The sequence below is a fragment of the Heteronotia binoei genome, chromosome 2 (genome assembly GCF_032191835.1).
Source record: "Heteronotia binoei isolate CCM8104 ecotype False Entrance Well chromosome 2, APGP_CSIRO_Hbin_v1, whole genome shotgun sequence".
In the NCBI taxonomy this organism is placed as follows: domain Eukaryota; kingdom Metazoa; phylum Chordata; class Lepidosauria; order Squamata; family Gekkonidae; genus Heteronotia; species Heteronotia binoei.
Genome location: NC_083224.1, coordinates 59006174 through 59031810, shown reverse-complemented (window position 1 = coordinate 59031810; position 25637 = coordinate 59006174). Strand labels below are relative to the sequence as shown.

Genomic DNA, 25637 nt, shown 5'->3' with positions numbered 1-25637 from the left:
ATGTTGAGAAACCTCAACTAAAGCCTCCTTTGTTGCTGTGAGGCTGTTCACAAGACAGGTGAGTTCCCCAAACTGCAACTCTAATGGGAAGAAAAAGTTCTAAAGTTTTAAAGTAGTTATAGATAATGCCACTCTCTGAAATCTTAGTATCCAGCTGAAAAGGGCAGCAATCCTGAGCGACAACTTCATATTTATTTTGTAGATACACTGGTTAATGGGCTCTCCACCACTGGATGTATCCTGAAGAAATGAGCAAAAGCACAAATTTTGTTAGTCTTTAAGGTACTACTGGACTATTTTCTATTGCTACAGACAGACAGACTACCATGGCTGCCCATCTTGATCCATCTAGATGTATTAAGGAATTTTCAATTTTTTAAAAAGAACAATGCAGTTAAAATCATTCAATAATCCACAAAAAAAGAAACCACATATCATAAACTTGGCTAGTAACAAGCTATCTTCAGACAGTAGTAAAAACCTACCAACACTGGATCAACCCTTAACAGTTAAGTAAAAAGTAGGAGTGGGAAGCAAAATAACTAAGGTCAAAAGAGCTACAAAAGGTCTGGAAGAACAGGAATATTTAATCTAAGTTAACTTGATGCTGGGCAAATCTCAGTGCAAAGCACATTCTACAATGGAGGTGCAACCGCCAAGAAGGCCCTGTACAGCAGGGGTGTCAAACATGCGGCCCAAGGGCCAGATCAGGCCCCTAGAGAGGTCCTATCCGGCCCACGAGCAACTGGCGGTCATCTGCTTCCTTCTCCCTCTCTCTTGCTTCCTTTTGCATCAGAGCTTGTTTTACCAAGCTTGCTCAATCACACAGAAACTATGGAGCAAAGCCTCTATTTTCTCCACTAGCTGAGGCTACTCCCTTGAGGAGGAGGGGGGAAAGAGAGAGCTTGCTTTGTCAGGTTCTCTCGATTGCACAATAGAACTACTAAGCCAAGTCTCTCTTCCTTCTATTGGCTGACGCTCCTCAGAGTAAGAGTTGTCAGTTATCAGAGACAATTAAATAAAGTATTGCAAGAGTGCTAATGTTTTACGAATGTTTTATCTTAAGCTTTTTGCCAGTTTGGTGTAGTGGTTAAGTGTGTGGACTCTTATCTGGGAGAACCGGGTTTGATTCCCCACTCCTCCACTTGCACCTGCTGGAATGGCCTTGGGTTAGCCATAGCTCTGGCAGAGGTTGTCCTTGAAAGGGCAGCTGCTGTAAGAGCTCTCTTAGCCCCACCCACCTCACAGGGTGTCTGTTGTGGGGGAGGAAGGTAAAGGAGATTGTGAGCCGCTCTGAGACTCTTCGGAGTGGAGGGCGGGATATAAATCCAATATCTTCTTCTTCTTCTTCTTCTTCTTCTTCTTCTTCTTCTTCTTTTAAAATCTTTGATTGCATCTGTCTGTGTCCCTTTTAAAGTTTATATCACCACTACCTGGCATTAATTTTTATGACTTACATGGTCAGGCCTAATGAGATCTCATTTATGTCATATCTGGCTCTCTTAACAAATGAGTTCGACACCCCAGTTTAGAGGATGGAATCCAGAGCAGGCCCTCTGAAGCAAATCTTAGTTGATCATCAAGCTTGTTTAGGAGCAGGTGATCCTTCAGTATCCTGGACTCAGCCTTTTTAGAACTTAACTGTGGATTGTATCTAGAAACAAAATGGTAGCCAATGTAGATCTCAAAACTGGCTCATTGTTGATCTGCACCAACTGAAGTGTCCAAAATCTTCAAATCTTCAAAGGCAGTTCCTTGTAAAGTTTGTTCCAGCACTCTAACCTGAATGTGATCGGAGCAGGGTTAACCATCTATAATACGATCACGGAACTATCTAAACTGGCAGAACCAGCGCCAAACAATTTTATTGCTGCCAGATATACTGAATGTAATTTGAATTATGTATTTTAACTTAATGAACTGGTTTTTATGTTTACTTTTTAATTGTTAAATTTAAAGTTTTATCTATTTATGTTAATTGTGTGAAATGTTGTTAGCCGCCCTGAGCCACCTAGGCGGGGAGGGCGGGATATAAATAAAATCTATTATTATTATTATTATTATTATTATTATTATTATTATTATTAAAATCATGCCTCTCAAAGGGTTGCAGTTGGCACGCTAATTACAGTTGACTACAGGAACTATGCATTCCGTAAGCGTGAATCAATAGCATCCTCAAACTGCACAACTTCTTGGGGTTGGGGGAGGAGAGTTTACCTCCCAAATCCTCTACAAATCCTGATTGGCTGTGCTGTTGACCAAAAGATGCTTGGTGTTATCTGGACTGAACTTCAGTTTACTGACTCCTATCCAATCCATTACCACTTCAAGACATTCATTCATGACATACACTGGCTCACCTCACTGGTGAAAAGAAGAACAGATGTGTGTAATCAGCATATTCCAATATCCAGATGACTCTTCTTAGTAGTTTCATATGGGTATTAAACAGCATGGGTGGGTCAAGATGGAACCTTGTAGCAAAATGAAGTGCATAATCTGCCCCACTGTACCACTATTTGATACTGTTCACCAGTGTTCCCTCTAAGCTGAGTTAGCATGAGCTAGCTCACAGATTTTTAGCCTCCAGCTCATATTTTTGTCTTAGCTCAGGAAGGATGACTCCAGAACACAGCAATTTATGCAGCAGCTCACAACTTTAATGACAGTAACTCACAACTTTAATAGTTCACAAAGTAGAATTTTTGCTCACAAGACTCTGCAGCTTAGAGGGAACATTGCTGGTCACCCTAGAAGTAACTGAACCACCAGCTTATGGTTCCCTCATGTCACAGCCTAAAGATACTAAGGTACAAGTAATTCCCTTGAGATTAAAGCCAGAGTATTTTTACCTGAGGTCTTCTGCCAGAAAGACTATCCGTCGCTCCAGAGCTGCAGAAGCAAATATCTGGAGGATCTTTTCAGGACTGAGGCACTGTAGAAGCGCCTGAAATTCCACATGTTCCAGTCGAGAATCCAGGGGCCGGGTTAGCTCTAGAAGCTGTGGATAATAAAACAAAGACATGGCAGGATATTAACATATGTAGACACAGGAGGATGAAAATGTTTTGTTTGACAGAGATACTCTTTTTTCCCAAAGTGTTCCTGGGAATCAGAATTCATAGGCTTGGATCCTAATCCATGTGTCCACTTCAGTTCTTTTTTATCTGTTGTGGAGATGGTTCTGCACTGCACATTCTTCTGGAGCTAAGTACTTTTAGGCTCACTGAAAGACATTGATTTTGTGTGCACAAAAATGCTTAGTGCTGGAGAAATGTGTTCCATAATGGAAAACTGCCTCCGCAATGGAAAAGGGCATGACACTAGTGAAAATAAGGATTAGGATTCCAAGCCAATTGTGTTTCAGAGCCGTTGTGCTCAACCTGGATGATCTTCCTAAAATGTGAACTACAGGCTTCCATATTAATCTTTGTTTTTAAATGCTTCAATAAAGCAACATTAAAAAGAGACCAAAACCTACCTAACTCCCTACTAAATATATACGTATATTATTGATCCTGTTAGCACCTTAGTTCCAATTTGATTTTGGAAAACATATTTCCAAGTCAGGATTTTCAATACCACTTTACAGAACCTACTGTTAGGCAGCCCACCACAGTAATCAAGCTTCTTATTTAATGGCACAAATCTATAAGCATGAAGAAACTCCTGCCACAGAGAAACCCAACATCAGAACCCAATCCTAGCCTTTTCACTCCCCCCACTGCCTCTGATGGGACATCGAACAATCCAGCCCCAGTATACACATACAATACATCTGCTGGCAACAAGAATAAGTCATGTGAACAGGAAAGCTTCAACTGTCTCCTAAAGAGGACTGGAGGTGAGTGGAAAGGGTGGGGCACAGAGAAGGTACGTTTTGAGTGGGGATGGCCTTCACAGTTTGCTGCCCTCATTGGTTAGCAGGCAAGGAGAGGGGCAAAATCAAGGTGGAAGACAAACACACCAGTTGTGATTCTATGGCTAATAATAGATGGGCAGTTTGGGGCACATGGGAGGTGTCCCAAATTGGGCTGACTCAGAAAGAACTGCCTCGAATTATCCACACACTCCAGTGCAAGGCACCTTTATCCTGCCCACAGGGCGCCTTGGCATGGTTAGACAGCTATAACACCATTCCCTTGGCGTGGTATTGTTTTCTTTTTTCCATACATTTTTAATGCAGTTTGTTAGAAAAAGCCGGAAGCAGCTTGGGGTGAGTTGGTGGGTTCACACCGTCAAAGCGCCTCGCTAGCATGCTTCTGTGTCCAGACACTGAAGAGGCAACTAGAGTGCAGATCAAAAATTTGCTACCACTTTGAAAGTTTGCTACCACTTTTTTAGCTGCTCTGAGGACGCTGGAGGATGGGTGAGTATCGGATAGGGATCGGTGGCAGATGTTAGCGTTTGGAAGGATTTTTCATGTCGGTTTCTGAGGTGTCTCTGAGTCAGCCCAAACTGCCTGTCTGTTATCAGCTTATGAATACTACTTGTGAGTCAAGTTCCATTAAAGCCAGTGGGCTTCACTTCCAGGAACTAAGCCTAGCAGTGGACTGCACCATCTACCAGCTTCTCTCCACTTCTCCACTTGTTCCTCCTTACTTGTATGCAGTGCACAGATCCCTGATTGCCATTACAGGACAAAATAAGTCTGTATTTCAAACAGCCAAAATAGCTTGGGATTATTTGCAACACTGCATAGAAATTGCTGCTGTTAAGGAACAGAAGCAAATGCTTGCTTCCATCTAGAATGAGCTGACTTCTCTGGTTCATCTTGTCAAGTTTCATTAAGGACTTCCAAAACACCAGGCTAGCCTAATGCAGCCCAAATTAATCCTGAGCCAGAAAAAGGTCACATAACTCATTTCCCCCCCTGCAGTGCTGCAAATCCTAAATCTCTTTGGGCTCATAGAACACATATTTACCAATCACTGCTTAAGTGCAGCCTTTATTCCCACTCACCTCCCACAATCTCAAGCCTGATTTCCCCAAACTTTTGCAATGCAGACTAACAGTGGTCTGTCTTGACACCTCCCTTCTCCCCAGCACTCCAGATTTGACCTCCTTGTACCTTCTAAAGCAGCACATGCACATTTATTAACGTAAGTGTATATTCACACTCCTTCTTACACATGCACAACTTCATATTTATGCATTTTTCTGAAAGCAGAACAAGTTTTTAAAGCCCTAGAAAACTGAACTGGGGGGGGGGCGGGGAAGGGAAGCGGATTAGTGATGTTGCTGGCTTTCCAGTCAATGGGCACAGGCATCTTCTTTGAATACACAGAACTAGTTTTCTGGAGCTTGAGTCTGCAGCTGCACTGCACATCCACAGCAGCCTGGCTGCTGAAACGATCTGTTTTCTGCCCTCAGCTCTTCCTTTCCTAGCAAGTAAAAAATTGTCCAGTGGAAAGCAGATAGCACGATGTCCATTTAAGGGCAATGAGAAGACACTGTTTTCTGACGCTGTTCAGGAATATGCACTCAGCACCCACTATCTCATTCCCCCAGCTGCCTAGAACATTAAGCAAGCCAGGAAATCATACCAAGTCTACATTCTCTGGAACTAAAACAGAGATCCTTCTGACACATGAATAGGAAGTCAAATGCACTGGGAAGTCAGAACAGAAGAAAGAGCAGCAGAGTAAGTCATGTCCTGCCCTGTGGCTTACAACTGATGGAATATTGTTAAGAAACAGGGGCACATCTCCCCAGGGGAAAAGTCAGCTGATGCATGCCACTAGAGTAGCCATTTGTACTGCAAGATCTGATTCCTGTGCCTTAGTTCCATAGAAGAAAGAACTAGGGCAAAGGGAGACTGTCATGTCACAGCAGAAAACTGCATATACCCAAATTCCCTCTTCTATGCAACTCTGAAAAGGTAAAAGAGATGTGTGACTCATCGCCAGGACTTGTTTGCACTGTGATCCAAAACACAATGCCACTGCCAACACCCTAGTTGCCAGGCCTGGACAAGCAACGCCAGAAGGACAATTGTATGCAAAATGAGAAAGGACTCCAGTGCCTTTAATTGCCTTATAGACTCTGTGGCATGTGCCTCCTGCCTTGAGGGCTGCCAACTCCATCTTGAGAAATCCCTGGGATTTGGATATGGTGCAAGGGAGGGCAGAGGGCATTGTGTGATACCACACAATTTGTCCTCCAAAGCTTCCATTTCCTCTAGGGAACTGATCACCACAGTCTGGAGATATCATGGTTCCAGGAGAACTCAAGGCTGCACCAAGAGGTTGGCAACCCTACCAGCCATGCAAAAGTGAGGAAATCTGCAGAAAGCTACAAGATGTCCAGAAGCATTGTCCTTTTGCATGTGATTCCCCTAAATGGTACAGTGGGTATCCATGTCTGTCCCTGGGGTAAATGTAGTATGTACACACATATCCTTGACAGCTTTGGGCCCATGCAAAAGCAAAGTGAACATTTGATCCATTTGAAGCACATGCTGGATAACCTGTCCATAGGTGGATGCTTTATCATACAATCCTAAACAGAGTTACACCCTTCTAAGCTAACTGACCTCAGTGGACTTAAAAGGATGCAACTCTTTTTAGAAGAGCATTTCTAATCCCCTCTGTCCTGACACCACTATGCTCGTGGCCATCAGATCTTTCAAGTCATTTCCCAAAAGGACAACCTGAAATGCCTTTCTGATACGCAAAACTGGTGTTTTGTGCTCATGACAGACAATTCATTCACCAAGAGGATGTTGAAACCAAACAGACAAAGCCAAGCAAGCCACACAGAAAGTGTTTTGAGAGAATCTAACTTTGCTGCACCTGCAGTTCAACTGTTGCCAGTGTTTTTTACTACCTGTGACAGAACCAGCCAAGATCACTTAGCAGGCACAAACCTCTGTCCCTGAGTCAGGGATGAAGCTCTTAATGGTGACCGTTTTCCCGGGTGCTGGAAAGGGCGATTCCCGCAGACCCTGCATAAAGGGATAGATGACCGCTGCAGAGATCTGCCGCCTTTTCTCCACCTCATCCAAAATCTAAGGGAAGAAGAGGAACACCACTCAACCTATATGCTACCACTCTATATGTTCCTAGCAATGAGGTGCACACAAACAATTTTTTCATTCAGTCTTGACCAATTCCCCTCCTTACTACAGCTGCTGTCCCCCATGACTGCTGGTATAATCTTTTTGGGTGGTCCCTTTTTCATCACTGGGAAAACTGGCTTGATCTACCCCAGTGATTGTCACATCTATAGGGACTGATCTAACAAAGAAAGATGTCTCAGTGAGAAAGCCACAACAGCACAATGGGCAAGTCCTGGGGTTGCTTCTTTTTCCTCAATATCTTGGCAACTCTTGTATCCTGCATTTCCTTCAAGGACATTTCATCTTTCCACACTGTGAGGCAGTTAAGTTGAAGAAATTCTAGCTTTCCATGAGTTGTTCAATTTTTTTTTTTTGGGGGGGGGAGTGGGTATTCTGAAAACATATGCCATATTGTTTACCAGTACCACACAGTAGTTAAGAGTTGTTGACTAGGGTCTGGGAAACCCAGGTTTGAACCCCTATTCTGCCATGGAAGCTTGTTGGGTCCTCCTGTGCCAGTCACACATTCTCACCCTAAACTACCTCACAGGGTTGTTGGGAAGATAAAATAAAGAGAATGATGTAAACCACTTTGGGTCCCCAATGGGGAGAAAAATGAGGTATAAATTAAGTAAATAAATACTGAAGCTACACTGTTCTCAAGTCTAATAATAACATGTCTCTGTGCATGTGCAAAGAGCATTTCCCCTCATCACAGGAGAAAACCAAAGAGTGCCAAACTATCTAACATCTTTTATGGTCATACCTTCTATGTAGTATTGAGCCTTGACACCTTTTTTATCCCAGCAGAAATTATATATCAGAGTTTTATCATGAAACAACAAGATAAGCAATTCTGGGCCAATTTAACTTTTGTATAGTTGGACAACAAAAACTTGGGGTGGGAGGGGAAAATGAGACACAGAGTCCAGAATGCCTACCTTTGAGAACAGACCAAAGCAACCCAGGCAGCTTATAATACAGTAAACCTCTGGGAGACGAGCACCTCGTCCTGTGGGCTGAAAAACAGTTTTGCATGTAAAAAGGCTAATCACAACCCATTTTTCTTTTTCTGGCCATCTGTCTATATTATTCAAATACACAAAATGTTCCCATAATGCAGTAAGATTGGATGCTTGAAGTTATACAGAAGGTTAAGCCCCCTAAATTGACTTTGGCTACAGTGGCCAAACAAAAATTGAAGGGCTATTTGTTATCTCTATAGCAACTGGATCTCTGTAGCCACAAATTTGGTCAGCCAGCACTTACCAGGAAAGACAAAAATAGAGACCAAATCCCCAGATCCCCTGGCTACTCTGGATCCCCTTGCATCCCTCTTTCATGATCAACAGCCACAGAGTAAGGGGAAATTCTGTACAGTCCTCTTTTGTAGAAATCTGCAGAATGTGTACACTTGATGTAACAGCAGAGAGAAAACATTCTCAACACACCTACAGTGTGACCCCCAAAGCTACTGTTTTTTTTTAACAGCTAGCTAAGTCCTGTAGAGTTTATTTCTAAATATAGTTGAATCCTTAGTATGTTAAGAACCCACATCTTCCAAGTAGCATCCTTGCTTCACAAAGCAAGCCTCAAGTGACCCAGATCATTAACAATCTATTTTGGAACAGTGAGAATTCAGTAGACATGGAGCAAACACAACAATCTAATGGTGGACAGAGGATTTATATGTTCTCTGTCCCTATGAAAAGAAGCTAAGCCTAATTCAACAAGCATTTGAGCAAGAATGAATGTAGGGAGAAAGTATGCCTGGGAGCATTACTGGAGCGATAACACACTACTTGAGAGCATCCTATCATTGTGCACTACACAACACTACACTATTCCCATGATTCCCTGACAGCCACATGACAAACCAGGGAATATCTGTTAACTCATCACATGACTCCTTCCTGGAATGGAGCAAGATGTTAACACAGCTCTGAAGCAAGTGGAGCCAAGGGCCCCCTGCTTTATTGGCAGTGCCTCAGGGGCCACTTAGCTCAGACTTAGGCTGTGACAATGATGGCAATGGGTAGGCAAGCCTACATCTGTTTGCATCATCATGACTGCCTTCTGCAATAGTCCTCTAGGGCTGTGAGCCACCTGTAGGTGTCTCTATATTCCTTTTCGACTATATTAAGCATCCTTCCTTGACCTCAGAGTCAGGCTAAGGAAGTATTCCCCAAGGAGGTTCACAGTTAAAAGAGACATTGTTAATATCTCTTTAAGATCATTTTTATCACATTTGAAATTTGTTTAATTTTAGTATATTATTACTTCTCTTGTTCTTGATATTGTATGATATTTTATATGTTTATAATCTGTGTTATATATGAAATTTTAATAAAAGTTATTTATTGTTAAAAAAGAGACATTGTACCACATGCTACATGAAAGATGCACAAGGAAGATCATTCAGAGAGATTAACTACACATGATGCACATTTGCATCTTCATGGAGTCCCAATTTTGTTGTTCAGTCGCACAGTCGAGTCTGACCCCATGGATTAAGTCATGCCAGGCCCTCTTGTCTTCTACCATCCTCCAAAGTCTGCTCAAATTTGTGTTAGTTACATCAGTAATGCTGTCCAGCCATCTCATCTTTTGCCATCCCCTTCTTCTTTTGCCGGAGTCCCAATACCACCTTCAAGGTATGGGACTTTCAGAAGAGAAACAGAATTTCTCTGCTCCAAATTCTCCCTACCCTCTCCCTTCTGGTGGGTTGTTTCAGAAGTCTTTTTAAAAAATCCAGTGGGGAAGAAGTCATGTGTAAATGGGGAGAACTGGAGCAGAGGGCAAAGAATGTGTTAGGCACACCTTTGCCACCCACTTTTCTCTGCTCAAAATCTTTCCCTACCCCAAACTGCTTTTTTAAAAAATTGCTGCGGTTCAGTTCAATATGTTTGTGCATTACATGCAATTATTTCTTTTATAACAATGTAAAGATGCACGGTATGTGACTGAAAGCCACAGAAGAAAGAGTTGCATCAGATTTCCACTGATGGGACTATCATGAGCTCTTGGATCATAAGCAACAAAACAGGCAGATGCCAGTTCATCATGACAAGGAACAGTCTCAGGCTGCTCCGTGACTGCCTTAGTGGTGCTTGAGACAGAGGCTTCCACATGGCGTCACAAAAAATGATTCCAATATGATTTGTGATGTTTTCCCATGTTCAGCTTCTAATCACAGAAAACATTTTGGTTGGTAGCAGAAGCAATGCACTCAAGACAGTTATTTATTTATTTTATTTAACTGGATTTAAACTACCCTCCCTTGTAAAAACAGGGCTCTGGGCACTGTACAACTTGGAATAACTTCATAACACATACTTTAAAACAATTAAAAACAGTAAAAATGAAACAATCAACCTAACAGATAATGCTAAAAAAAATCCAGTTGTGCCACCACCTCAAGGGAAGATGGGGTAGGAGTGCCAGGAAGATGGAACTGTCACTGACCTCAACCAAACACCTGGTGGAACATCTCTGCCTTACAGGCCCTGTGGATCTGCATCAGGTGCCCCAGGATATGGATGCTGTTCGACAGAGAGTTTCATCAGGTTGGAGCCAGGGTGGAAAATGCCCTGGTTCTGGTCAAGGACTACCAGAAAGTTCTTATCTGGGCTGGGGACCACCAGAAAGTTCTTATCTGTTGAGCACAATGCTCTTCTGGTGGTATACCAAGAAAGGTGGTCCCAGAGATAAGATAGAATAGAATGGTGTGACATCATACACTGGTGTAGGAATAGACAAGACCAAGTTGAATACTCACACAAATTAAATAAAATGGCCCCAATATCGTCTATATTCATTATGCATAGGGAAGGCCTTTAGCAAATAACTGGGCTATTATGACTTGACGCCCAGAAAGGAAACAGCTTTTGATGACACCTTTGCCAAAACATCTCCACCAAAAAAAGAGAGATGGAACAACAATGTCCAGTTGCCAAATGGTATACACAGTTTATTTTTGTTCCCGGATCAAAGAAACAATCAATCAAAAGTTATTCAGTTGGCTTGACTAGCAAATAGAATGGCAGTCTGAGCACCGCTGAGAAGAACAAACAAAACCAGCTGAGAGCTAGACAGCTATGGGTCACTTCACAAGACTTCTGCCTTATTCTCAGAGTAATGCAAACAAATAAACAAAGACAAAACTCCAAGCATCTACGGAGTAAGAATCATCAAAATAGAGGTGGACATTGGGAATGTTCAAAATATATGCAAAATAAAAACCAAAGAGTGACAGTGTAAAGTAGATAATGAGAAAAATTGAGGCAGAGAAACATTTTCTCATTCAGCATCTCAAAAGATGTGGAAGTACACAAAGCATACTTCCCCAGGTTATTAGAGGTCATAAATTCAGTGTGATGAGGAGCAACTGAATGTTTACTGTGTAAGGATAGCAAAATCTACTTGCAAACAGTCCCCATGTGAAGGCACCCACGAGAGGCAGGCTGTTCAAATCTTAGTACTGGAGTCATCATTCCCTGTGTAATTAGTGTAGGCTTCAGCTACTTGTGAATGTTTACAGTGATTCCCATACAAACACAAGTTCTTGTTTATAAGATTACAAGCTCTTTGGAGCCTGCTTTGGCCCCACTCCAAAAGTGATAACAATTATTAGGATTGTATGCTCTCTAGAACCCAGGTTAAAGGTCCCATTTCAAACTGATACCAAGACTATATATTTATCCATTGATCTTTGGACCTGATGAAGATTAGAAACGGTGCACTTTGGATTGACCCACCATTGTCCATATATTTATCAACATATTTGGAATTCATTTCTGGAATTTGTGCATCTGTATATTTGGAATGTACATTTGGAATTAGTGTTTTGTTGTGTATGACTGGCTACCACTAAATTACTCTTATTGCTGTGTTGTTGTGCCTGAAAGCAGTGTATTTTTGATTTGGAACCTCCAGGTGATGGCAGGAGACAGGGCAGGTGCGTGGGAGTTGTCGAGGAAAGGCGGCTGCCTGGGAGAAGACTCCTTGGGGGGGGCAGGGGCATGGGGTTTGGCCTGGGGTGCCAGAACCCCTATACCAGGCCTGGCTGGAGATCTCCTGGGATTACATTGATTTCCCTGTAACAGACATCAGTTTCCCTGGGTAAAATGGCTGCGTTGGAGGGTGGACACTATAGCATTGTACCCTGCTAAGGCCCCTCCCCTTCTCAAACCCTGCCCTTCCTAGGCTCCACTCCCAAAATCTCCAGGTACTTCCCAACTGAGAATTGGCAATCTAACAGAAGGGTCTTAAGCCTTGGCACAAAAAGGTGGAGTAAGAGGAAGTTTGCAAGCTTGAAGAGCTGTTAGAATGAGAGCAATTCCCCATTATACCCTGGCAGGAGAGAAGGGTCAGTGAAAAGAAAAGATACAAACAAAGGCTGAAACAGCAACTGAACTGCATTTTTATGGAGCATTTCCCCAGTAAATGCCACAATGTTAGAGGCAGACACATGGTTATTGTACTCCATGTTCTAAGCTACAAGATGCTACAGGAAGCCACAAATGGCCCCAGGTTTCCGCAGTGCGATTTCATGATGGGTATATGATAACATAAATGCTTGTGGAGCCTCACATGTTACAGAGCTCACTTTGAAAATATGCTGTCATATACCAAGCAGTTCTGAGAAAAAAGTTGGGGGTAGGCATTGGATTCAACAGCTAATCAACACAGGAAGTGGATCTAAAAGCCGTGCCACAAACCGCATACCAAACGGCCTCTTCCCTTCAGAACCATACACACATTCATGGCCTTCTAGAAAATAAAAGGATTAATGACTGGTAATATTGTGACAATAATTAATACATTACCACAAGTAATTCAAAAGTTGTTGTCCTGTTTCTGGTTTTGTTATGAACTTTATTTTGTTTATCTTTGAAACTGCTCTAGCATGCCTCAGAATGAAGGCTAAGTGCTTTAAACAAGGGCTTTAAACAGATATAAAATGTGCTTTAACTGTTTTTATACTTCACATCCTGCCGTTTTAATCTTGAGCAGCTGCTTCCCCAGTCTCTTTTCATTTCTCCCCTCACCGGTTCTTGTTCTATCCTCTCCCTTTCAGTCTCTTTTTATTTTATTTGCTCCTAAAGAAAAATTCCACCCAATCCCATTGTGAGAAATAAGCCCTTCAAGCCCCACATTCTCCCCAGAGAGAATATCAGCTGGATGTCCCATGAGCCACTCCACTGTACACTTCTCCTCTCTACGACTGTCTCTCCTGTTCAGACAGTATATTCCTCCAGCTCTGTTTTCCTCAGTGTTTAATTAACTAGTTGCACAACAGAGCTGTATTCTTGATAGGTCCCCTGAGTGAATTAGGGTTGTCAAGTCCAATTCAAGAAATATCTGGGGACTTTGGGGGTGGAGCCAGGAGACATTGGGGCAGAGCCAGGAGAAAGGGTGTGACAAGCATAATTTAACTCCAAGGGAGTTCTGGCCATCACATTTAAAGGGACAGCACACCTTTTAAAATGCCTTCCTTCCATAGGAAATAATGAAGGATAGGGGCACCTTCTTTTGGGGCTCATAGAATTGGACCCTTGGTCCAATCGATTTGAAACTTGGGGGGGTATTTTGGGGAGAGGCACTAGATGCTATACGGAAAATTTGGTGCCTCTACTTCAAAAAACAGCCCCCTCAGAGCCCCCGATGCCTCCAGATCAATTCCCCATTATACCCTTTGAGAATCGATCTCCACATAGGCAATAATGAAGTGCCCAGCAGACATTTCCCTCCCCCCCTCCTGTTTCTGGCGACTCTGAAGCAAGGGATTGGCATCTCTACTCATCAGTTGCTGCCAACTTCTTCAAAGTAACACAGACACACCATCCCAAGAGGAAGCCTTTCCAATCGGAGACTGAAGCCTCCGGAGGTGGAAAGTCACATAGTGGCTATGGGGCAGGGCTTCCCCCCGCCGGCCAGCTGTCTGGGGATGGGAAGGAGCCTGGGAAAGCAGAAGAACCCCTGCTGGGACCTGGGAATTGGCAAGTCTAGAGTGAATAAACTTAATAATTAATAAATCAATAAACCACGAGTAATGCTACTGTCCTGTTTTCATTGCAATAAGAACCACCTTTGTTTAGTTTATCTGAAACTTCCCCAGTATGCCTCAGAATGGAGACCCAGCGCCTTCCAGTGGTAAAGGACTTTGGACACAATCCAAGTGCCCTTTGTAATGTACAGCACTAGGTCGATCATTTTCGGTTTCTGCAGAACTGGACAGGATCCAAGCCACTCACCCAGAAAGAATGCTCTCATTCTGTCTTGTATCCTCTGGCCCCCTTGCCCCCCCCCTCTCAAAACCTGGAGCCAGCCAAGTCCTTAATGTAGCTGTGCGTTCTCGCTCATTTCTTTTCCATTCTCTTTACAAGGGACTATCTGAATGCTCTGCAAAATAGAAGTTCAAAAGCTGTGGATGTTTCATACACATACCATGGATGCTTACAGCTACAGAGCTTTAATGCCAAAGGAACCACTGAGATAACTTAGTGGAGGAGCAAAACAGAGACTGTGTGTTATCCAAGTATTTACTGAGGCTGTGATCTAGTGGGGTCCTTTCTGTGTGAGAGACAGAGTTCACTTGCACACAGAGAGCCTTCTTCCCCCCTCCAAAGTTTTAAACATGGGATGTCTATAAGGAGGAGGATGGGAAAGTTAGGAATTTTCTGAACACTGTATATCAGCTGGAAATCCATGTACTAAGATGTACTTTATCAAACTCGTAATAATAATAAGATATTTTGCAGAAATGTGTTCATTTGAAGAATATCAGTGAAATCTGTCTAGTTCTTGGCAGTCTGGTCTACTGTCCTCCTTACTACCATTACTGTTTTGCATCAGTTTTCTAATTTGAATTTTTGCCTATCTTCTACATCATGGCTTTCATTCTGTCTTCTAAACTGAAGGGGGTTTTTGTTTTTAAATTCTGCTACTGTCTAAAAATCTGCTGATCTTTTAGAACTTTCCTTTTGGATAAGGAAGCTCTATAAATAAGGTGCTATTCTGATAATTTTCATTCAATTCCTGCAGAATCATCTCAACAGTCAAAAGTACTGGAATCTGATGAAGACTAGGAACTTCAGCACTTCTATTACACTCTCCATCAGTTGCTGTACCAACAATGATCTAAAGAAAAATGCTGCAGGCAAGTAAATAATGGATCCTTTATATTTTGTAGAACTGTAGAACTTCACTTTTTAAATTTGTCATTGTTTCATGGTCCTAAATTAAATAGGTAGTAATCTAAAATAAAACATCCTTCATGACATGATCAAGGATAAAAGAGGGGCTAGTTGGATGGTATATAAATATCTGACCAGATGAGATAAAAAGGATCCACATTGTTTCACGCTGATGCTGGATACCTTGTACAGGAGCAATTTAGAGTTAGTGACAGGAGAGTTATCATAGTCCATAAAGACGCTTTCCTTAACAGAAGTCTTGCTTGAGTGCATATTGAATGGGTGCTGGGAAATCAAGAAAGACTGGAGATTTAGTTTGTATGCTAATTACCGGCCTAAATTAGATGACAGAGGTGTGTATTGAGGGACCCCAAGTTTACAAATTTGGGGTACTTCAACTTCTAGCCTGAGTCTTCCTTTATAGTTCAGGGCTTCATAGCCACCATTACATTACATGCCAATGACTAGACACTAGATCTGGTTTCCTGTACCCAGAAAAATAGGAGTGACCAGCAAATTGAAGCTGGCATGTATTCCTTTGCCTTAGATGGATCGCTGTTAATTAAGACTAAACATGTAGTGCAATTAACCTCTGTAAGAGGGGAGGACCAGTTACAACCCTAAAACCTAATGGAACTGGATGGTTTCCAGATGCCATCAGCAAAACAGTTGGCAGACTCTGTCAGCTATTCTATCCAAGCCCCATGGATTTCTGGAATAGGAAACTAGCTTTAGATGTTGATTCCCACACACACCAACAGACAGAGCAGCCACTAATGAGTAGGTGGCTCTGGCTTCCTTTCCTCTCCTTTCTCTTCCCCTTGGCTGGGCTGGCCTTGCCTCCCTCCTTCCCTCCCCGCACACACACTCCCCGACCAGTAGCTTTGTGTTCTCTGTGCCCAGTGCTGGCTTCTCCTCTCCGCTATAATCTCTCCACTGCACAGAAAGCTGGATACAGGAGAGAGGATTTCTAGACCATGGGTGTCAAATATGCAGCCCAGGGGCCAAATCAGGCCCTTGGAGGGCTCCTATCAGGCCTCCGAACAACTGGCTGTCATTTGCTTCTTTCTGCATCACAGCTTGCTTTGCAAGGCTTGCTCAATCACACAGGAGCTACAGAGCAAAACCTCTGTTTTCTCCATTGGCTAAGGCTCCTCCCATACAGAAGAAGGGGGGAAGACAGAGCTTGTTTTTCCAGGTTCTCTCAATCGCACAGCAGAGTTACTGAGCCTAGCTTCTCTTCTTTCTATTGGATGAAGTTCATCCCCCTTCTGCTCCCCTGTGAAAGGAAGGAAACAGCCAAAGATTCCTTTGCCCAGTTCCCTGGATCACATGGAAGAGATACAAAGAAAGCACCTTTAAGATCGAGTGCTAACGTTTTAAGCATGTTTTAAGGTTTGTTTGGTTGGTTTTTTTTAAAATTAATTGTGTTTTCCTGTGTCCTTTATAAAGTTTATATCCCTGCTACCTAATCTTAAATAGGTATATACATGGCCTGGTCTGACATGGATTGGCCCAGCCCAACAAGGTCTCATTTATGTCAGATTTGACTCTCATAACAAATGAGTTCAACACCCCTGGTCTAGGTGCCATGTTTGATGGTATCAGAAGACACCCCAGAAAATCAATAGGATCACATTCCCACCGTTTCTCTTATAGAAGAAGAAGAAGAAGAACTGCAGATTTATACCCCACCCTTCTCTCTGAATCAGAGACTCAGAGCAGCTTACAATCTCCTACATCTTCTCCCCACAACAGGCATCCTGTGAGGTGGGTGGGGCTGAGAGGGCTCTTACAGCAGCTTCCCTTTCAAGGACAACTTCTACAAGAGCTATGGCTAACCCAAGGCCATTCCAGCAGGTGCAAGTGGAGTGGGGAATCAAACCTGGATCTCCCAGATAAGAGTCCACGCACTTAACCACCACACCAAATTGGCTTTCTCTAAATATAACAGGTCATACACCAGTGTGACCAAAGCGCTACATTTCCAAACTCTGACTAAAACTTAGTTTGACATAGATCCAGATATAACTAGTGTGTCAGCAGAGATTCAAAATTATTTTTAAAAATAATGAAGAGTATTTGACTGTGGCTGATCTCCAAAGAAACACTATCAGTTCTGGTTTCCTATGTTTCCTTCCCCCCACTTTGTTTTGTATCTACCGCCAGACATTCTTCTGCATAATCCACTATACACTTTGCGTGATCACTTTTCTTGGCATGAGGCCAGTTCCCAAAACAAATAAAAGGTCTATGAGCTTGGTGAAAGTGAAGGCAAGAAATTTGCTTATGTAACCAATAGGCTTGTGTCCCTGACAGAAGCTCAGTCTGGAGCATAATTATGATGGTCTCTCTCCTTCATGGTGATCAGGCTGAAAACTGGGGTCCAATCAGTAATAGTGCTCCCTCAGTTGCTTTGAACTCCAGTTGGAAAAAATGAGATATGCAACAGGCATATGTGGAAAATAAATTTCAGTTGCAAGAAATTGGTCTAACAAGGAAGAAAGATTGGTAGTGATAATGCAGGTCTGTACAGAGAAGCTGGTGCCATATTGATTCTGGACAAGGGACAGATCAAGGACAGATGGCTGCCAAATTTTTATAAGGGATTTCTGCAGGTATGAAAAAGCATTCAGCCATGTGAACCTGCCCTTCCAAGCTGAAGTGCTACAGCCCAAACTTTGATGGTGTGAGTGAGACCTTTGATTCAAACATGTATTGGCCATTTTCTTCCTCTACAACTCTGTTGGTCTTGAGGTCCCAATGTGACTGGTACCCCTGTTCTGGTACATTCAAAACCATCCCCTTTGAACCTAACAAATTATCAGCTTCTGGACCTAACAAGTAACTTAACAGTAGCACAATAAAAGGGGGGGGGGAGAATATTCACCAATAGTCGCCTGCAGTAGCCAATCTTTCTACTCCCATCCACATTGGTGAGGACAAAAGAGAATGTTTCACTGCAAAGATAAAAGAAGAGGAAATTAACAGCCTGCTGAATGTTACATGGAAAAAACAGAAAGAATCATGTCAGCGCCACTGAAATGAAAATGCTGTTTGGGAAGCCCACATTTCATGGCACTACATGAGACACCTTCCTAAATATATCCCTACCTGTCATCCCAGCATGCTTTTGCCAGTCTTACAGTTGCAAAATCTGCTTGCAAAAAAACTCTAGTTAGAATTATTCTTTTGCCAACACATATTATTTGCAATTATAATGTAAAAGAAATTAAACTATGTGTTGCTATTGAGTAGGAAGTAGTATTAGCAGAAGAGATGGAGTTTACCTACAGTTGACAGGTGATGAGACAGTGACTGAGTTTTGAGAGCCAAACTGCATGTTACATTTTCTACATTTGTTTGTTAAGTGAATTGAGCCTAAGAGCTGTAACAACAGGTGAGCAGATAAGTGAAGGGTGAGGGAGAGGAGACACAGTAGCATTCACCTTGATTAATGACTCAGGGCCAAACTACACATTATGTTTTCTGACAACCTGAATCTGTGTTGGCTTCTCCCACAGCCACACAGCAGCTGTGCAAAAAGACATTAGTAAAGTCTGAAGGGGGGTTCTTGAGCTCAAGATCACAATGTAGGAGGGAAGACAAGCATAGCCCTGTTGCAGGGAAAGTCAGCAAATGCAGTATGTAGTTCAGCCCTGAGTCACTAAGCAAGGTGGATGCTGCTGCACATCCTGTCTTACCCCCCAACTGATGAATGTAGGTATGCAGGTTAATGCAAAGTAGTTTCCTCTCTACCAAATGGGATTCTAAATCTGAATTAAACTCTGGATTTTGTGTGCAAAGTGCCAACAAGTCACAGTCGATTTATAATGACCCCAGCCAAGGGACTTTCAAGGCAAGTGAGAAGAAGTGGTTTGTCATTGATTTCCTCTGCAGAGTCTTCCTTGGCAGTCTCCCATCCAAACACTGACCCTCCATAGACTCCAAGTTCTGACAAGATTGGGCTATACCATACTGCCTTCCCTTCCCCGAACTCTGGTTCAATGGGACAAAAATTAACCCTGGATAACCTGTGCGCTTTCATTTATACATTAAAAGTAACAAGGAAATTTCTAACTATTCTTCATCATATTCTGTGAAAAAAAAAGAGGGACGGGAAGTAAAGTGGGGGCATGAGGCACACAACAAACTGGATTTATGCACAAGAGTGAGCATGAACTGTGAAAATGCGGTTCATTTCGGTTCATGGTTCACGGCATGCCAGGTTCATGAGCCATGAACTGTCATGAACTTTAAGGCGCCAAGAGAACTGGTTCTATTTGTGAGGTTCATGATGCAGGAGAATGCCCCCCCCCCCGCCGCCGAGCATGCAAGAGACATCAAACTTGCAGGGGATCTCCAGCTGACTCTCCTCTACTGGTTGTCATGAGTCAGTAAGGACTCTCCTCTACCGGTTGTCATGAGTCAGTAAGGACTCTCCTCTACCGGTTGTCATGAGTCAGCAAGGACTCAATGATAGTGAGGACTCTTCAGGAGAAAAGAAGCCCCATGCAGCCAACCTTGAGTTATCACACGCTGACCAGCAGGAAAATGAGCTGCAGACTTGTCAGGATTCACAGCCAACAACTGGTGAAGAGCCACCTACATCCTCCAGCCCTGATTCAGCCGGAGAACCTAATTGGCCATTCCTAACCCACCAGTATCACCTACACCCTTAGAGTGCTGCAGACAAAGGCTGAGAACAGAGCTACGGACAAGACAGCAAAGTGCACACCTCCTGGCCCAATGCCAACCACTTGCTGATAATGAAGATGAGTAGCTGCAGGATTGCTTTTGCGTAACTGGTTGCAAGAATGACCTTTAGGCATGGGACTATAAAATCACCCAAGAAAGGCTGTTTGGCAGGGACGTCGTACGTACAATAGATGCTAAGCCACCAGCTCTGCCTTGCCTGACTTCTGGACCCCTGACCTTGGACTGAATGACTATGCTTTGCCTATCATCTGGCACCTGATCCTCAGAGCCTGCAAGCCAGTACACCTGTATTCTTCTACACAGCAAAGGAATGTACACATGCTGAGTTGACAGGGCCACCCCCAAGTCTCCAAAGACATGTTCTGAAGAACAGAAAGGCAGACATTCCCTGAGTTTTGACAGGGGACCCCCAAAGTAACTCCACGGCAGCTTGGCTGTCACCCTAGCCACACAAGACAAGCAAGGGAAGTATGCCCACAACTCTGCAGCCCTCCTCCCAGCTGGAAAACACAGGTCCAGAGCACATCCATCTAGAGTGTATTATTTTATGCAGCAAAGGAATGGAAACACATGTTGAGCTGGAAGGGCCAAGTCTGCAAAGGCAGGTTCTGAAGGGCAGAAAGGCAGACATCCCCAGAGTTTTCATAGGGGCTCCCCAAAATAACCATGCAGCAACTTGGCAGAGACCCCAGCAACCACTGAAACCCAGTATGGTGTGCCAACAACACTCCCAGCCCCCTCAAGTCCAAACATAAAGATCTTCTTGTCACAGCCCACCCCTAGGTGAAATTTCTAGTTATTCAGTTAACAGAACATGTTGTATAGATACAAGATCACTTATGAATTGAGCAAAAACAATGAAAAGGCGTAGTCAAACAGGGGCTTTCTTGTACAGGCAGATGTTTGTTGAGGTAGATGTTGGCTGAAGTGGATGTTGTTCCATGAGGTAAGTGTTGTGTTATGATGAAGTAAATGTTGGATGAGGAAGATTTTCTTTGGAGGGAAAAGTAAAGCAGGGGTATCCAGGGATTTTTGCAGTGGGGAAATATCAGTGAGAAAGGGCTGGGGAAAGGATTGGATGTGGAGCCAACCCACCACCACCCGGCAGAGGCAATCATCCTCTGACCCAAGTGCCAAGGGTACAACTCACAGGCCACATGCCAGATCACCCAGGGATGGGGGGACATGCAAGGGGAGAACAGGAAGCCTGGATCTTATTCTGTGAGGTTCAGAGAAGGGTAGCCCAGCAGGGGAACGCTGACCATGAGAAAGGCCAACTCATCCATTGTGGTCAGGTCCAAGCAGGAGTGGCAAGGAGTGAGAATGTGTCTTAGGTGGGCAAACACCTGCTCACTCTGGATGCTGGTGGGAGGGCAGGGGAGGAGACTCATAGTCATGCAAGAGAGGTCAGGCCAGATGACAGCCTTGTGTGACCAGTACTCCAGGGGATCAGTGGAGTATTCCCTCACAATAATCTCTGCCAAATTCTCTGCAATTACATGTCTGGCATCCCCACTGCTGCTGACCTCCCAGTTCACCACTGACAACCAGTAGTGGGGCTTCTCCCTGGTTGGGCTCTTTGAGGCAGAGGTGCTGGGCTGTGGCTCCTCCTCTCCAGCCTCCGGAGTATGAGAGCCAGCATTTGCAGCAAAAGGTTACATCCTCCATGAGGGAGAAGAGTTGGCCATCCAGAGCAATTATTTCACTGAAGAAGAGAGTGACTGCTTCCTGGGCCCTCCACAAAGCCCTCTTGGAAGGCACTGTCAGCGTCCCTGGGGGATTGACCTCTTGAAGAATGACTTGCTTTGCCATCCCACCCATGGCACCCCGAGTACAGGGTGCTTTTCTTTGAGGAGCCTCCTGTTTCCCCTCTTCTTCTCCCTGCTGAGAGAGAATGAGCCTCTTCTTCCTTTCATTGGCCACCACTCTTTTCTCTGGCAGCAACATGTGTGTGGGTCACAGTGCACGCTTTGCAGGTGCCTGAAGAAGATGGAGGAGGACAAGTGTTGTTGGTTTGTACCCCTCCAGACATGGATTTGGCACACTTGGCATTCTGCCACCCACGGGTCACTGGGGAGGGTGCAGAAATGTTTCCAAACTGTGGGCTGGAAATGAGGTCCCAGGATTCAAAAAGGTGGGGGGCACAGCTGGTTACTGGCACTAGGCTGGGAAGAGCCACAGAGGGGTGTGCTTGAGGTGGGAGTAGCAACAGGGAGTAGGGATGTGGCAAGGGAGGATACTTCCACACACACCCCTCCCCTCTGAATCACTGCAGCCAGAATCCTCCTCTCCAAAGAGTTTTAGCAAGTGCTGGTGCCTGAGCAGTGCTAACAACTCTTTTACCTCTGTGATAAAGCCCAGGAACAGATCAGGAGAAGGAGGCTCTGAGACCCCTGATGACACCCTGCTAGGTCTGGGCTCCAGTGGACTGGCAGGATAGATTTGCTGCCTAGGGACAGGGGTAGATGTCTTTTCCTCTCATGATGAGCATGTATCAGAGAAACATATCTGCCTGACTCAAACATCTGCAGATAAAAAGGTAGAAAGGAAATCTATCCTCCTGTGCCTTCATTTCAGCACACAGGAGAATCAGTATGGTGTAGTGGTTAAGTGCATGGACTCTTATCTGGGAGAACTGAGTTTGATTCCCCACTGCTCCACATGCAATTGTTGGAGTGACCTTTGGTCAGTCATAACTGTCAGAGCAGTTTCTGTCAGAGCTCTTAACCCCTCCTATCTCACAGGCTGTTGTGGCGAGGGGGAGGGAAAGAGATTGAAAGCCACTCTGAGACTCCTTCAGGTAGTGAACGGTGGGGTATAAATCCAATCCCTTCTTTTTCTCTTCACATAAGCATGCCTTGGTTCGTCAAGGTCAGTATTGTGTACTATGATTGTTTGCCCACAGGGCTTTTTTTAAAATAAAAAGCCCAGCAGGAACTTGTTTGCATATTAGGCCACACCCCCTGACATCACCATTGCTTCACACGGGACTTTTTTGTGGAAAAAGCCCAGCAGGAGCTCATTTGCATATTAGGCCATACCCTCTGACACCTAGCCAGATGGAACTGTGTTCCTGTGCATTCCTGCTAAAAAAAAAGCTCTGGTTGCTCAGGATTTCAGGTAGAGGTCTTCCCCCATACTTTCTACCAGAGATACTCTAAATGGAAACACCAGGATTAAGCCTAGGACCTTTTACATTCAGAGCAGATGATTTACCAGCCGTGGCCAGTTAAACCATGATAGGTAAACAGAGTTATCTTCTTTTGCGCAGCAAAGTGACTCACTGCTCATCCAAAGCTCCTGCTGGTTACATTTATCTGTACACTTCAGAAGCCAGTGCATGGAATACACTGAAAAAAAGGCCTCTGTAAAAACTCTCCGAGTTTTATGATGATGATTCTAACCCATTACAAAGGCCTTAAAAGAGGACTGCCATTCTCAAGGTTTCCAAACCAAGGAAACATTGTGGGACTAAGAAAGTAACATATGAGATTAAATGGTACATGCAGCAACCTTAGCTGTATCAGATGGCACAAAGCAACAGAAATGTTATAAACAATCTTCACAGAGAAACTACAATGACTTCAGCCCTTTGTAAAACAGCAGTACGCTCCCTAAACACTAGGGCGAGGACTGCACATTTTCACCATTGACTACAATTAAGGCCCAATAATCTCATACCCTGAGCTAGTTTTGTAGAATTCCTAAAGGAAGGCTGTGCCCATAAATGGTCTGAAGCAGCAGAACAAAGTTTGAGTTCAGTGACACCTTTAAGACCAACAAAGTTTTATTCTGGGTGTAAGCTTTCATGTGCCACACAAAAACTTATACCCAGAATAAACCTTGCTGATCTTAAAGGTGCCGCTGGCCTGAGCTGGATAAACTCAGGGAAGTCAGATCTCACAAGCTAAGCAGGGCCAACCCTGGCAAATATTTGGAAATCTCCAGAGAATACCAGAGCTGAGAGGCAGAGGCAGGCTATCAAGCTCCTTCTTGGGAGAGCCACTTTGGTATAGCGGTTAAGCGCGTGGACTCTTATCTGGGAGAACTGGGTTCGATTCCCCATTCCTCCGCTTGCACCTGCTGGAATGGCCGTGGCTCAACCATAGCTCTGGCAGAGGTTGTCCTTGAAAGAGCGGCTGCTGTGAGAGCCCTATCAGCCCCACCCACCTCACAGGGTGTCTGTTGTAGGGGAGGAAGATAAAGGAGATTGTGAGCTGCTCTGAGATTCAGGGTGGAGGATGGAATATAAATCCAATGTCTTCTTCTCCATGCCAGAGGTCACCATGACTTCCAGGCACGGACACCCACCCACCCCACAAAAATGCAAAACAAACTAAAAAAAGGTGTTACTGGACTTGAACTTTGTTCGTTTGACATGTGTGTGTTTTACATGCCATCCCACAACACCATCTCCTTGCTGACCCTGGGTCACAGAAATCTTACCTGGTATACTCTGTGAGTGGTGCCCATTCATTACCATCAGGGAAGCAGAAAAGAGGGATGGCCTGCAGCAATCTCTCTTCCTCTTCACGCTGTCCCCGCAACAAGTTTTCACGCTGCAAAAAGAGGAACACTATCAAGCAAGCAGAAGTGCTATAATAAATGCCAAGTAGTATTATTAGCGCATGGCCCACCAACTTCCAGGTTTTATTGGGCGGTTATTTCCCAAACATGAACTTTTGTTAAGAAACATACATATGCATCACCATTCTCAAGCTAGGCTTGCCTGCATCATAAACATCACTCCGAAAAAAATTCATCAAGGTGCACATAGAAGAAGCACCTATAACTCAGGTTGTGATGTAGGTGGCCAAAACATTGCCCTTCCTCCTAATGCCTGTCCTGGAAGGTCTCTGGAATTGTGGCCTATGTGGGAAATCTGTTTCTTTGGGGTTCATGTTAAAGGGTGCATTGATTCTTCATTGGATTGCATAAATTGCATTGGTTTTGCTTTATTTTTGTGAACCACACTGAAAACATTTATAATAAATAGAACTTACATTTATTAAATAAAAAAATGGAAAGTTAAGGAAAATGCACTGACCCAATTAAAACGTGCAATTACTGATTAGCAGAAGAACATTGTTGGCTATTGTGCTATGCTCCCACATTGGGTTACCAGGCATGATTTGGCAACCAGTGGGAGATGTGGAGAGGTGGCACTTACTGTGGCAAGGAGTGGCAACTTTTATCATCATACAATGACATTATTTTCAGCTCAGCCCAGAAGAATTGGCATCACACTGGGGTGGTGCTCTAGTGCTTACCCCAAAACTCTGTGGAATTTCTGGGTGAGTGCTAGAGTGTCACCCTGGTGTGATGCCAGCATTTTCAGGTAATGATGGAAGTGGTGTCATCAGGTAGTGATGAAGATCATCACCCCCTTCCATTTTGCCAGCCCACTTTCATCTGCCAACCAGATGAGCGTTGACTGACATTAGCAATAATTACCAGCAGTTTCTCTTTTAGTAATCTCACTGAATGTCTCATGCACAAGGCTGGCTTTTGGATTAAGGGTATCTGCAGAGCTTCCTATGTAGACGGCAACCTGGAGCTAGAATTGCAAGTTGCATGTTAAGCATAGCTGATTGATTCACATCTTGTAATGAATGGTGGCTGGTGCCTCTATAATGCCTGGAACACTGACACAAGAG

The 25637-nt window shown here is 43.9% G+C and overlaps 1 protein-coding gene across 1 annotated transcript in view; it reads right to left on the bottom strand.

The window, feature by feature from the left end:
* Positions 1–25637, bottom strand: part of DENND2D (DENN domain containing 2D) — a 60292-nt gene that overhangs the window by 16315 nt on the left and 18340 nt on the right. The window contains exons 3-7 of the mRNA XM_060231104.1: positions 24427–24539; positions 18152–18221; positions 8005–8082; positions 6872–7012; positions 2856–3004 (exon numbers count right to left, since the gene is read on the bottom strand). Coding sequence (XP_060087087.1) covers positions 2856–3004; positions 6872–7012; positions 8005–8082; positions 18152–18221; positions 24427–24539 — 551 coding nt within the window. The remainder of the gene's footprint in view (positions 1–2855; positions 3005–6871; positions 7013–8004; positions 8083–18151; positions 18222–24426; positions 24540–25637) is intronic.